This window comes from Equus caballus, chromosome 28 (assembly GCF_041296265.1).
Source record: "Equus caballus isolate H_3958 breed thoroughbred chromosome 28, TB-T2T, whole genome shotgun sequence".
Lineage (NCBI taxonomy): Eukaryota > Metazoa > Chordata > Mammalia > Perissodactyla > Equidae > Equus > Equus caballus.
Window position 1 is genome coordinate 51,617,004 of NC_091711.1, and position 13,585 is coordinate 51,630,588.

A 13,585-nucleotide genomic window follows, 5' to 3' on the forward strand; every position below is an offset into this window, starting at 1 on the left:
TAAAGAGGTCAGTATGAGAAAGGAGGCATCTTTCCAAAGTAGACAGATTGTCCAGGTGGGCAGTGCAGGGAGGCCTGGAGCAGCCAAGAGGAAATGAGGCCTGTTGGCCTGGAGGGGCTATCGTGGGTGCCCTAGGGCCAGGATGGTCTGAGGGCAGCGGGTGGGGGCTGGCTGCATCCTTAGCCTGCAGGGAGGACGTGAGGACGAAGGCTGTAGCTCCTGGGGCTGGTGAGCAGCCTCAGTCCCACCCTGCTGACTGCCTGGGCCTCCAGGAAGGACCCCTCTGGGTGTTGGGATCTGAAGTGGTTCTGCTAACGGAAAGCAGCAGCTGGTCCTTCTGAGGCCCCCAGGCCAGGGTTGGCTGCATGTCTGGGGTATACCCTTGCAATGAGCAGTCAGGGGTCCTAGGAGGCCCCCAAACCTGTGAGTATTATTTCTGGCTCTGAGAGCTGGTGGAATGAGGGAGCCCCCTCCTAGTGGTGGCCAGTAGTGGTCACCAGTGGTATGTCTGGATTGAGGGTGCATGTGTCCCTCCCTCTGCACCTGAAAGGCTTGGGCCCAGGGCTGCTATGCTCCCTTGTCCTGGGTCAAGAGTTCCCAAGGGGAGCCTACCCCTGTGTGGCCTGGACCCCGTGTGGAGTGAGGCAGAGGCCCAGGGAGGCAGGAGTGTGGCTGCTGACCAGCTCCTGAGCAGGTGTCTTTGCTCCTTCATTCTGGCGTTCCTTGCCTCACCAGCTCTCCTGGTGGTTGATAGCATGGAAGGGACATGATCCCCTGTTATCTGCTTGTAGAGGGTAGGTGGGGTGGCATGTCCAGATGGGAATGATTTCAGAGGCTTGGGCCATGGTGCCAACTGGACAGGGGAGGGCAGGAGAAGAAGAGGGCTGCCAGCCCTGTTGAGTGGGAGTGGGTCCTGTGCTCCCCCATGGGGTGGGCAGTGAAAGTTCTGGTTTGAGAACTGTGTGGGTCCAGGGGCAGTTGGCCCTGAGTCTGAAGCTGGCGAGGGAGGGAGGGAGGTCTGGACTGGAGTCGACTTGTTATTTGAAGAATAGCAAATGTTGATTTGATGTTTGACGTGTGCTTGACCCTGTGTCGGGAGCCAGGATCACAGAGGCTGGCTCTGCCCTGAGAGGAGCAGGCATGCACAGCAGTTACAACAGAGGCATTAATGTATGGCTGCAATGGAGGCTTGAGAACAGGGGAGCTCTCTAGGTCGGCCTGAAGGAGTCAGAGAAGGCTGCGAAGTGGAGGCGTTGTTTGAGCTGAGCCTTGAAGGATGACCAGGAGTCCTCTAGGTGGTCAGCTGATGCGAGTGGGGGCAGATCCTGTCTGCCGGAGCATGGCATGGTGTTCTAGATCTGCACGTGCTGGCAGCTGGCATGCTCCCAGCAGTGTCAGGGTGCCTGGCATGGTTTTGAGCACTTTTGCATATAAGAATTCACTGGCTCATCCCAGCAGGTCTGGGAGGTGGGGACAGTTGTTGTTAGCCCATTTCTAGGAGGGCAGATTCCACAGCCCAAGGAGCAGAGTCTTATCTGTGACATAGGCAGTGGGCTGCAGGGTCCCTGCTGTAGCTGCCACACTTTATGGGCTCTGGCTGAGTGAAACCCATGTGTGCAGTGAGGGGTGGCAGGGCTGGAGTGGGGATCGTGAGGCCGATCAGGGGGCCATGGGACCAGGGCGAGGATAGTGGGACTGAAGTTTGTGGCAGTGTCACAGGAGAAGACTGGGGCTCTGTCTTCATTGTGCAGGTTGTTTAGGGTTGTGGTAGAGGCCCAGGCTGGGCAGAGCGAAGAGGTGGAGAGGGGCTGGGCAGTGGTGGGCTGAAGTCATGGAGGGAGAGGGGAGAGTACACAACGAAACCAGTGGAGGAGCTGGAGGTCCTTGGGCAATTGCATGGCTCCTGGACAGGGGTGGCTCTGGAGTTTGTCACCCAGGAGAGTGTCTGAAGGTACCTGAGTAGATGGGAGCGTTTCATGAGTGGGCAGAGGGAGAGAGGCCTACAGAGGCTGCCTGCCAGGAGGTGGTGGGAGTAACCTCTGTCCTCAGCTGCAGGCCTGGCCCCCCAGGCACTCTGGGCTGTCTCTGATCTGGGACCCAGGGGATGAGTTCTGCCAGAGGCCAGAGGGCAGCCCAGGAACAGGAACCTGCTTCCAACAGGCCCAGATCCAAAGAAAGATCTGTTTTGGAGATTGGAGTGGGGACAGAAAGGGACTTAGAGGCCAAGGAGGGGACACTGCGCCAGCATGTGTGGGCCATGCTGATGCCCAGGGTCACAGAGAGTGTGCCTCCCATAGCACCTGTCTGGAGCCGGTGGAGTGAAGGGAGGAGTTGCAGCAGGGTTGTGCTGTGAGGTGAGGGAGTGGTGCCATGAAGCCCTGTGTGCTCTGGAGGTTGGTTTGTAGGACACCAGAAAGCTGTGGCTCCCCACTCTTTCCTTCCCTTCCTCCTCCCTTTCTTTTCAGTACTTGGGGGTCATGCTGTGTGTTTTCACTTCAGCTGGTTTTAATGTGTCTGATTAATAAAACTGGAAAATGAGTTTGTGTTATGTAATAAACACAATTTGTTTGGTTGACAAAAATCTAAAAACGGGACGCTAGTGATCTGTGGAGTTTGGCGGGGGTGGGGGGGCGTCCTTCTGCAGGCAGGTGCCATGAACATTTCCAAAGTTGAGTTGATGTGGAGAAGGGTGTTGTGCCCCCCCTACCTCCCTGGGCCCCCTACCCTGAGCAGTGATGAGGCCTGGCCTGCTCTGGCCTTGGGAATGGCAGGATGGTGGATGGTTGGTGCTGGTGCCCTCAGAGGGTCTCAGTCCTGATGAGCAGTGTGTGGGAGGAGGAGAGAAGAGAGCAGATGAGTGCCTGGGAGGGTGCCAGGGTGATAAAATTACAGGCTATCAGAACCTAGGGCATCCTCCAAGGTGAATTTTCCTATTCTGTAAGGAGAGGCTCAAAGGGGCCTGTTGACTTTCTGAGAATCGCACAAATTAGTGGCAGGGTCCTGAAATCTGGACCAGTACTCACATCTGTGTCTTCTGATATTAGTAGGAACTCTTTCTTCTTTCTGTCCAGCCAGTTCTCCATCAACTCTTAGATCCATCTATCCTCTGACTTACCCACCCATCCTGCCATCCATCTACTCATCCTTCAACCCACCTAGTCAACCCAGTCCACCCCAACCCCTCCTTCCATCTATCCACCCACCCAATCCATCTGTCCATCTATTGATCCATCCATTCATCAATCCACCATTCTAGTTCTCCCCTTTCCAACAACCCACCCAGTCTGTCCATCCATTTACCCATCTTCTACCCTGTCACCATCCATCCCGCCTACTCTCTTTCCCTCCATTTAGTTATATATCCATTTACCTTTTTATCCATCCTTCTGTCTCTTGTTCCATTCATCCTTCCATCCGTCCTTCATATATCCATCTATCTACCCACCCACCTAGCCAGTTGTCCACACATCTATTCTTCCAGTTAGTGTTTGGAGTGCTATGTGCCAGCTATTGTGCTAGGTGCTAGGGTCCCAGAAATAAATAAGATCTGGTCCTTATCCAGCAGAAGCTCACAATTAGTGGAGAAGACAGGTCATCAAATATTATAGGTTCCCTCTCCGATCTCATTTCCTACCACTTTCTCTCACTCCCTCTGCTCCAGCTGCACAGGCGCTCACTGTCCCTTGAACACTCCAGGCCAATGCCTGCCTTGTGGGCTTTGCCCTGAGCACCTGGGCTCCCAGGAAGTCCTTTACCCATATAATCCGCGAGCTGCTCTCTTACGTCCTTGGACTTTTGCTCAACTCTCCCTTCCTAGTGAGGCCTTCACATGACCACCTAGAACTGCAAACTCTCTCTCATCCTGCTTGCTTTTCTCTTAAGACTTACTAGCATTTGACATGTTATGTATGTACCTATTTCCTGTCTCTGTTTTCTCTCTCTTTGGATAGATAATAAATTCCACAGGGTAGAGGTTTTCTTCTGTTCTCTGGTGTATTCTCAGAGCCTGAAATGAACAGTACCTGGTACATAGTAGGAGCTCACTAAATACTTGTTGAATGAATAAATTAATCTTGAGAAATGCTAAAATGATAGAGAATGAGGGAGGAGCTGAGGGATGAAATGCAAAGTGGTGGTAGAGCCATCTTGGGAGCCTTCCAAGGTCTTGGAGACCTGGAGACAGTGGTGCGGGAAGGTCAGGAGGGGCAGAAGTGGGTACTAAGGTACAGGAGGATCTGATTTACAGGCAGCTGGAGAAGTAAGCCTGGAGCAGGGAGGGTTGTGGCTGGAGGTAAGGATTGGAACCTGCAGGCTTGCAGGAAGGCAGCAAGGCCAAGGATGGGGCAATGGGCAGACAGCTGGCTAGCTCTGCAGTGGCTCTGAGGGACTTTGAGATCAAGAGTACAGATGAGGACAAAGCTCTGTGGGATGCAGTGACATCAGGGAAGGGGATCCAGCCCCCAACACCTGGACCCCCTGCCCACTCAGAGGCAGGGTCTGGAGCAAGGGACCCCAGGAAGTTGAGCATTAGTGGGCTGTTGTGAGGGATTCAGTGAAGACACAGTGTCACTTCCATGCCACTGCAGATGGGTATATAGCATGACACTTGCACATGACTGTGGGTCAAGCACATGCATGAACATAGCACTTACACACTATTGTGGGCCGCACACATGTGCATGCACACATTCGCACCTTCTTTGCTATTAGTTTGGGCTTGCTGACTCTCTCTGTGGATGGCCCTGACCTTATCTGGTCTGCTATATGCAGCCACCCAGAAGAGAGATGAGCCATAGCTCCTGCCCCATTTGAGACCCTGACCCCCAGGGGCCAAGTTTCCGCATGGTTCCCTCAGCCTTCTCACCTTAGGTCCTCTGGGCCCAGGACCCTAGGATTTGAGCCCCCCACTTCCATGTGGGCACACCCAGGCCAGGGGTGTGCATGTGGGCAGAGGCTGATGACCAGCATGGTTGAGGGACAGTTCAGGCCAGTTGGAGGACATGACCCTCCATCAGCTCCTGAAACTCCCCTCAGAAACCCGGGAGGACCGGACGAAGCGACTTTTCCGTCACTACACGGTGGGCTCCTATGACAGCCTCACTTCACACAGGTACAGGCGGGGGCAGGTGGGCACGTGGGCACGTGGGCACCCATGCGGATGGGGCATTGGATGTGGAGGGAGGTTGAGAGCTGGTCGAGGAGGCCTGGGGGTGAAGAGGTCAGAGGAGGGAGGGGTGGTGCCCAGCCCACCTCTGTCTTCTGCCTTCCCAGGTCAGTCCAAGGACACCTCCTGGGGGTGGGCCGTGCCTATGGATCCTGTTTGGGGCACATGTGGGGGTCAACCTGGCCAGCTGTGCTCTCTGGCAGGGTTCTCCTCACCCCTCTCTGCTTTCCTCCGTCAGCGATTATGTCATTGACGACAAGGTGGCCATCCTGCAGAAACGGGACCATGAGGGCTTTGGTTTTGTGCTCCGGGGGGCCAAAGGTAATAAAGGGTAGGGGGCGTGCATGTGTGTGGGGCTGGGGTGTCAGGCTGGCAGCGTCTGAACACTGCTTGGGGTGTCTTCTGTTTTGCCTCTGCTCTCTTCCCTGCCTCACCCCTGGCTACCTGCCTTGCCCTACCTGCCTGCCTTACCCCTGCTCCACTCCCTGCCTCACCCCTGGCCTCCTTCCTGTTATACCCCTCTTCCCCTTAGCTTCACCCCTCCCCCCCCCCCACTGGCTTCACCTTTTCTTCCAGCTTCACCCCTGTCCCCCAGCTTCACTCCGTCCCCCAGCTTTGCCCCTGCCCCCAGCTTCACCTCTGTCCCCTAAGCATCACCCTTGCCCCCTAACTTCACCCCTGCCCCCCAGCTTCACCCCTGTCCCCTTGCCTCACCCCTGTGTCCCCAACCTCACTCCTGTCCCCAGTCTCACCACTCCCCCCCAGCTTCGGCCCCACCCTTCCTTGTCCCTCTGCTGTGAGGGCCTTCCTGGCTTTGGAGTGTCTCAATATAAGGCAGCAATTCCTTCCCCTTGCTGCTTTCCAGGATCTCTGCTGTAGTGTGCCTAATGGAATGGGGGCCTTTCTGCTGGGAGGGAGCGAGTGGGGAGTTTCTCAGAGGGAGATGTCCTGGATTCCTGGGCTGGCTCTTTTTGCCCTGGGTGGCCCCTGCCTGCTGCGCCCCAGCCCCAGGTCACTCTGCCCCAGTGGTCATCTGTCCAGCATGTTGAACCAGGTTGCTGTGTCGCAGCCACCTCCACCTGGACCACTCTGGTGAAGTGCCTCCCTAATTGCCTCCACCCCACCCTGCAGCAGAGACCCCCATCGAGGAGTTCACGCCCACGCCAGCCTTCCCAGCGCTACAGTATCTCGAGTCGGTGGATGTGGAGGGTGTGGCCTGGAGGGCCGGGCTGCGCACGGGAGACTTCCTCATCGAGGTGAGGCTCGTCCTTACCTGTGCAGCCAGGTGGGGTGCTGACCTCTGAGCTCTGAGGAGGACACACCTGGACTGGCCACCCACCTGCCTGTCTGTCCCAGGTGAACGGGGTGAACGTGGTGAAGGTCGGACACAAGCAGGTGGTGGCTCTGATCCGCCAGGGCGGGAACCGCCTCATCATGAAGGTTGTGTCGGTGACAAGGAAGCCAGAAGAAGATGGGGCTCGGCGCAGAGGTGAGGGGTCGGGCTTCAGACCTCTGTGCCCACACTCTCCCTTCTGACTCCTGACCTTAGACCTTTGACCCCAGGCCCACTTTCTTCTCCCCACTTCCTGACCCCAGACTGCTGATATCAGATGCCTAAACCTAGGCAAAACACCCACATTCATGGCCTGGTGCCTTCCCAGTCCCTAATGTTAGACTGCTAACCCTGGCCCCAGGCCTCTGACCCCTGACCCCAGGTTGCCCCTCCTCAGATCCCCGCCCCCTCCTTCCTGGCGTCCCCCCAGCCCTTGGTGTGGAAGAGCCCTCCTTCCCGACACTGCCAGCAGCTGCCTGGAGGCCGGGGTTGCCATAGCAACTGTGAGGTTGACGCTGCCGCTGCCGCTTATTGTCGGAGGGAAGGGGGAGGCGGCACCTGAGGGAAGAGGAAAAGCGTCTTCTCCCCGCGCCGACGTCGCGGCACAGCCAGGGCCCAGGAGGCTTTGCCAGCCTGGCCTAGCCCAGCCCAGCCCCTGGCTCGGCTGACCACATCCTGGTCCTCCAAGGGGCAGTGGCCTCCAGGACCTGGGGAAGCCCTGGAGCAGCAGGGGCCTGCCTGCCGGGAGACCCCTCCCAACCCCCACCCCATGGCTCTGGGGCTCCCTCACTCAGCCCTCGGAGCCTACAGGGTGGGCATTCAGGCTGGAGTTGGCCAGCAGCGTGACCCCAATTGGGGCCCTTGACCACCTCCTGAGGCCCTGACTGCCCTGGTCAAGCCTGGCCCTCAGCACCCCCTGAGCTCCCAGCGCCATGAAGAAGTTTGCATCTAGCCGCAGCCTGAACAAGATCCTGGCCCAGTGCGACTCGTCCTCACGGGAGTACGAGGAGATCCAGGCGGTGGAGCGCAAGTGGCACCTGCACCTGGCCACGCCGCGCTGCCTGCTGCTGGACAGGAGGTCCAAGGCCTCCCTCTTCTTTGCAGCCCCGCCGCCCCCCAAGAGGGCTCCTAGCACCACGCTGACCCTGCGCTCCAAGTCCATGACGGCTGAGCTTGAGGAACTTGGTGAGCGGCGGGGGCAACAACAGGCGGACAGCCCAGGGTGGGAGACCAGGCAGAGTGAGCTGGGGCCAAAGCCAGGCAGAGACAGAGGGGAGGAAGGACTGACAGATGGACATATGAACAGGTCAAGGGGAAATGAGTGGGTGTGGAGTGGTGTAGAAATTGGGCACCTGTAGGGTGAGGAGGCAGGGTGAGGGCTGAAGGGCTGGGTGACAGGGCTGGAGATGGACACTGGGACAGCTGGGACTGATGACCAGGGAGCAGGGCCTGGCCCACTAGTGTATTTGCATGTGTGTGCTGCCTCTGGCTCTCCACATCTCTTGTCTGACTTGACTCCTTCATGACACAGCAGTCAGGGGACCTGGGCTCTGCTTCTGGCTCTGCCAGCACTAGCTGTGTGACCTTTGCATTTATTTTACCCTCTCAGCACCTGTTCACTCATCGGTTAAGCAGGGGTCATTGTAGGGAGCTGTTGACCTCACAGGGCCATGTGAACATTGCTGGTATGATGATGGGACAGGCCCTCGTGAGCTGCAGGAGGCAAACAAGAGTGTGTTGAGGCTTTGATGGGGCATGTTGTGGGCACAATCCCAGGGTGACCACCAAAAGCCTCATTGTGGGATGTCTATATATGTGACTGTCAATAGCCTCATCACAGGCATGTCCAGATATACATGACTGTGTCCTGACATACGTGACAGTTAGTAATGGGCATGTCCTTACATACCTGACCATCAGCATCCTCGTCATGGGCCTGTCCCAGTGCACATGACTGTTAGCATGCTCTATCTATCCTTCCATAATTGGAACCCAGTCCTAGTTCCAGAGTTTGCTCTGGCTCCACCATAGAAGGAACCCTGATCCTGGTTCTAGACTGAGCCTCAACCCTGGCTTCAGGCCTGGTTCTACCCTATCCATAGAAAGAACATTTACCTGTCCCCCTAAATTATTCCTGGCCTTACTCATGGACTGAGCCCTGACCCTGGTCACAGGCTGAGCCATCCCCCTTGCAAGCAGGTACTCTTGACTGCAGTTTAGTTCACTGTGGAGGACAGCCACCATGATACTCTAGGCTGATATGGTCAGGATTTTCTTCCCCATAAATATTCTGAATAAAATAAAATTTAAAAAACACACAGCCAGGGCCAGCTCTAGTGGTCTGGTGGTTATGTTTGGCGTGCTCCACTTTGGCAGCCTGGGTTTGGTTCCTAGGCATGGACCTACACTGCTCTGTTAGTGGCCATGCTGTAGTGGTGGCCCATAGGCTAAAAAAAAAAAGAGGAAGATTGGTATGGATGTTAGCTCAGGGCGAATCTTCCTCAGCAAAAACAAAACACACACACACACATGCACACGCACACACACACAGCCAACTCAAAACAGAGGAAGAGGAATTCCCCAGATCTCAAAAATGAAGAGAAAAATCAGGCTGAGAGGAGGCTGATGCTTCTGTGGTTCGTGAGGGCTTGGGACAGGACATAAATCCTATGGGCAAAGGGCTGAGATTCTGATGCCTCCACAAAGCCAAGAGATGAGAAGTGAGAAAGTTAGAACCAAGCCCAAGAACTGGAATTAACATCCAAAGAACTGGAAATCATAGAATATGAAAGAGATAAAATAAGGTGTTTAAATATTAAGTTTAAGAGAACTAACAGAACTCATAATGAAAGAACAGGACAGTACAAAAAAAGAATAAGCAGATTATGAAGGGATCCTTAAAGAACTCTTATTGAAACAAAAATTATAGCCACTGAGATTAAAACATTCATGGCTGAGATAAACCAGATATACTGGACCCAGCTGAAAAAAGGACAATGAATTAGAAGATAAGTCTGAGGAAATTATTCAAAATAGAGCACAGAAAGATAAGGAGATGCCACATATCAAAGGGCAGGTGAGAGACACAGAGGGCAAGTGAGAGTCCCAGCCTAATGAGAGTCCCAGAGGGAAAGAATGGAAAGACTGGGGAAGAGGCAGCATTTGAAGAGTAAGGCTAAGAATTTTCCAAAATTGAACAAGGATGTGAGACTCCGGTTTGAGGAAGTGTAAGTCCCAAGCCGGGAAATAAAAACAAATCTTCATCTAGACCTTTCGTAGTAAGACTTCACAGCACCACTGGCAAAAGGAAAATCTTAGCTCCCAGAGAAAGAAGCCAGATGACTTAGGAGAGGTGGTTAGACTGGCAGCAGACTTCCCAGCAATAGTACATGCTAGAAGACAATGGAAAAAGGACCTCAAAATCTTGAGTCAAAATGCCTTTCCACCTAGAATTCTATATCCAGCTAAACCACTCATTCAAGAGTGAGGCAGAGAAGCTAGCAGACTTCTGGCCCCAGGGTCACACTGGGCCAGGGCTAGTCATGGGGAGCTGATTCATCACACTGATTGAGGATCCAAACTGGTCGATAAACCAACACCAGTAGGCAGCTGGGTCTGGCTAGACACCACCAAGGCTCTGGGGAGTGGGTCCCAGGAGCCTCCTTCTAGAGGCTGTCACATAGCCATGTTCAGCTGTATGTTTAGAAGGGATCTTCCTAGTTATGCACGAACAAGTGCTTGGGCAGCCTGAGATCTGTAATCTGGGTCCCAGTGGAAGCAGAAGAATTGCCTTCTGCTCTCTGGGCTGCTTCTGTCTGAAGAAACCAGTGAACAGGAGAGCCTCTTTCCTCTCTGCTGTTCTGGGGCATTTCCTCAGCTGCTGCGTGACGGGGTTGCTCCACAGACCCTTGTCTTCCGGAGGGGCTCACTCTCGCAGCCTCAGGTCAGCATTTTCACCAGCTTTTCCCTGAGCAGAGTCTAGAGGAGGATGAAGGGATGGCTTAGCACAGAACCTCCATCCATACTGCTGAGTGAGGAGTCACAGCTTTTGTTGAAGCTGGACCCAGACTCTACATTTCTCTATTCAGAGGAGGAGAAGCCACTCCTGCCCCCAGACAGTAGTTGTCCTGGGAAGCCAGCCTACTTGCTAACCTTCTGACCAGTCCCCTGTAGAAATGCCTGATTTGTGAAAGCCAGGCCAGCATCTTGGTTTCCCCAGGTACCTGAGGGATCACCTACAATCCAACATTTGTGCTTTTAAAGGTTCGTTGCCAAGATAAACGTGTCAGTTCTGTGTCACACTGTTGAGAGCTGATAGAACGCTTTAGGATCCTGTAGTCTATTAAGAGGATGACCTGAACACCTGGAAAGAAAGGAAAATGGGAGGTGACAGAAGAAGCAAGTGGCAAGGGTGGAGCTCATGTCCATGTGGCTGTTTGCTGCTCAGAGTGTGAGGGAGAAGCAGGGTCCTACAGGAGAAGGAGGAGGGAGAGAACATCCTGGTGGCAATGGTACGAGCACAGGCAGTGCCCTGCAAGTGAAGGGTGGAGGTGGCTGCCAGAAATGGGACTGAGAAGAAGGCGTGGGGTAGAGACCCTCCTCCTGAGACGAGTGGGAGGAAGAGGAGGAAGGGCAGACACCCCCGCGCCCTTCACCACTGGGGCTCCTCACGGTCACACTGCTCGTCTACTCAGCTTGAATCAAGGATGTGCTGGGGCTGCAGAGGCCAGTAGAGACTCAGGGCAGGGAGAGCCCTAGTGGTCCGAGCCCCTCCTGTTCATCCACTTTCCTGTGAGGAATCTGGACCTTCTGGGTCCCTTTTCCTTTTGTGATGACAATGTCAGGACAGGTGCCACGCCAGTTTGCAGTCCCTGACTGGCCTCCATCTGGCAAACACTGCACAGAATGCTCAAGGGTGACCACTGTAGCCATCATGGCCTCCAAATTTGGTTTTTATGGGGTTTTGCCTTTTTTTCTGAACAAACATTTGACTAAACCAAGCATGATTTAGTTGTGTGTGGACATCTCCACATATGTGTACATGTCTGCATGCATGTGTACAACTGTGCATGCCAGTGTGTGGATATGCACAAGCCTACATGTGTGTGCATGTGTGACTGGATGTGCATGCACATGCATGTGTGCACACGTGTGAGTGGATGTGCACAAACGTGTGCGTGTGTGCATGTGTATGTATGCACACACAAGCATATATCCCTGCTGGTAGTTTCCACCTTGAGTTTCAAGTTGTGCACTGACTGCCATTTGGGCAGATTTGCCACTCAGGGTCTGAGAGGGAGGTGTAGGCCCAGGGCTGTGGGGGGAGGTCCTTGTTTTAGGAGGGGTGGGGGTAGGAGAGATGGGGAATGGGAGTGGGGTGTTGGGCCCAGTGTGAGGGAAGAAGCCTGCCTCTTACCCCATCTGCTCTGTTTCTTGATTCCAAGCCTCCATTCGGAGAAGGAAGGGGGGTGAGTCATCTGCTGTGTCCCCAGGCCCAGCTCTACCTGACCCCTGTCTGGGGAAGTGCTGGTGTGTGAGGAGGTTCCAGTTCAAGTCAGAGTGGTCTGGAAGCCTGGGTTGTACTCTCCTGTTGGTCTTCTCCCTGGGGATCTGGTGGGGGCACAGTAGAAGGACCTAGGAAAGGACAGATGGGGAGTTCCCAGGGGTGTGGCCATCTGGGGACATGGTAGTGGGGCATAGCCATGGGCCTTGGGGGCTCAGGTGAGCTGGGGGACGTGAGAGCTGTGGAGGCAGCCTGGTGAGGCAGAGCTGGGAGAGCCTCCCAGTGGGGGCCACAGCACGAGCCATGGTCTGAGGCTAGGGAAGGCAAGGGTTCCAAATCCCTAGCTCTGGAGCTCTCTCTGGGAGCACGGTGACTGGGCCTGGGGGTGTGGGGGTAGGAGTGTCGGGTGCTCAGCTCCGGCCTGTGTTGCTTCTTTCTGTCTCTTCTCTGGGGCCTCTTTGTTCCTGATGTGTGGATCCCATTGCTGTGCTGATCTGTTATGGGGTCAGGCACACAGTGCTGACAGTCCCTTCAGAGCAGGGGTCTGTGCCCCACAGCCTCGGGGAGGGAGCTCAGGATTCCCCTGCTCAGCATTGCCTGGGCTATTGCCTTTACCACCCCCTGCTCATCGCTTCAGGAGTTGCCTCCTGTATCCTTTGAGGCTTCTTTCTTTGTGTCCTGTGTATCCAGCCTGGCTGCCAGGGGATAGAGTCTGGGCCTGGGCCCTGAGGTCCTGGTGAGATCCCAGGGCCTGGCCTCTGCCAGCCTCCACCACCTCTTGGGTGGACAGGAGCCTCTTTCTGCTGCACAGAGGTCAGGGCCAGAAGGAAGCCTGAGGTGGCTGCTTGGCCTCAGGCGTGTGTGTTCACTTACATGTCCACGTGCCTGGTGCCCAACCGTCCCTTCCTCTGGGATCCACTGGGCCTTCCCCGTGCCGGGGACACAGTTGTCTCAGCCCAGGCCCTCCTGCATGGTGTGCAGCCTTGCCCTCTGAGTCTTCTGTTGCCCCTGCCCGGGTGCCGGTGGAGCGTCTGCTTCTGTGTCTTTTCAGGTTTTGAAAACATGGCAGGTCTCCTCTGACGCCACTTCTTTACACCTTTGAGGTGGACACACAAGCTGTTTCTGGAAGATGTTGGTTCTGTCCTCAGCTCATTAGTGGGGTTCCTAGGGTGTTGTGCTGTGGCCTGTGTGCTTCTTCCAGTTGCAGGGGAAGTGGTGGGCGATTCATCACTCCCGCAGGCCCCTCATCCCTGCTTGGGTCCTGGCTGTTCAAACAGCTGCCTACCCAGCTGTGTCTGCACCACATATTGCATCCTGACAGCCAGTGTATGTGAGGCTGCTGGGAGCGAACAGTTCCCGGTGCCCCAGACCTGGCTAATGGGCTTCATTTCCATTTCTAAGTGTCTAAAGTAATTTAAGAATATATTTTCTAATTTTGTTGGAGATTGCTTTCAACCTCACCAGCTTGTAGTTTGCAGAATACTTGATTCTTTCCCTTTTGAAAATCTCGTCTGGCCCCAGCACCATCGCCCCATGGCCAACAATATGTGCTTTGCTAACTTCATGTGCACGCTGCTTTGGGTCT

General features: G+C 55.0%; 1 protein-coding gene across 5 annotated transcripts in view; it reads left to right on the plus strand.

Moving 5' to 3' along the window:
• SHANK3 (SH3 and multiple ankyrin repeat domains 3) overlaps positions 1-13,585 on the plus strand; it is a 51,684-nt gene that overhangs the window by 17,230 nt on the left and 20,869 nt on the right. For 4 of the 5 annotated variants that reach the window (XM_070254291.1, XM_023631529.2, XM_023631530.2 and 1 more), the window contains exons 13-18: positions 5,035-5,110; positions 5,403-5,485; positions 6,296-6,420; positions 6,521-6,653; positions 7,602-7,682; positions 11,942-11,965. In XM_070254291.1, the coding sequence (XP_070110392.1) occupies positions 5,035-5,110; positions 5,403-5,485; positions 6,296-6,420; positions 6,521-6,653; positions 7,602-7,682; positions 11,942-11,965 (522 nt within the window). The remainder of the gene's footprint in view (positions 1-5,034; positions 5,111-5,402; positions 5,486-6,295; positions 6,421-6,520; positions 6,654-7,601; positions 7,683-11,941; positions 11,966-13,585) is intronic. The other variant, XM_070254293.1, reaches the window with a different exon arrangement.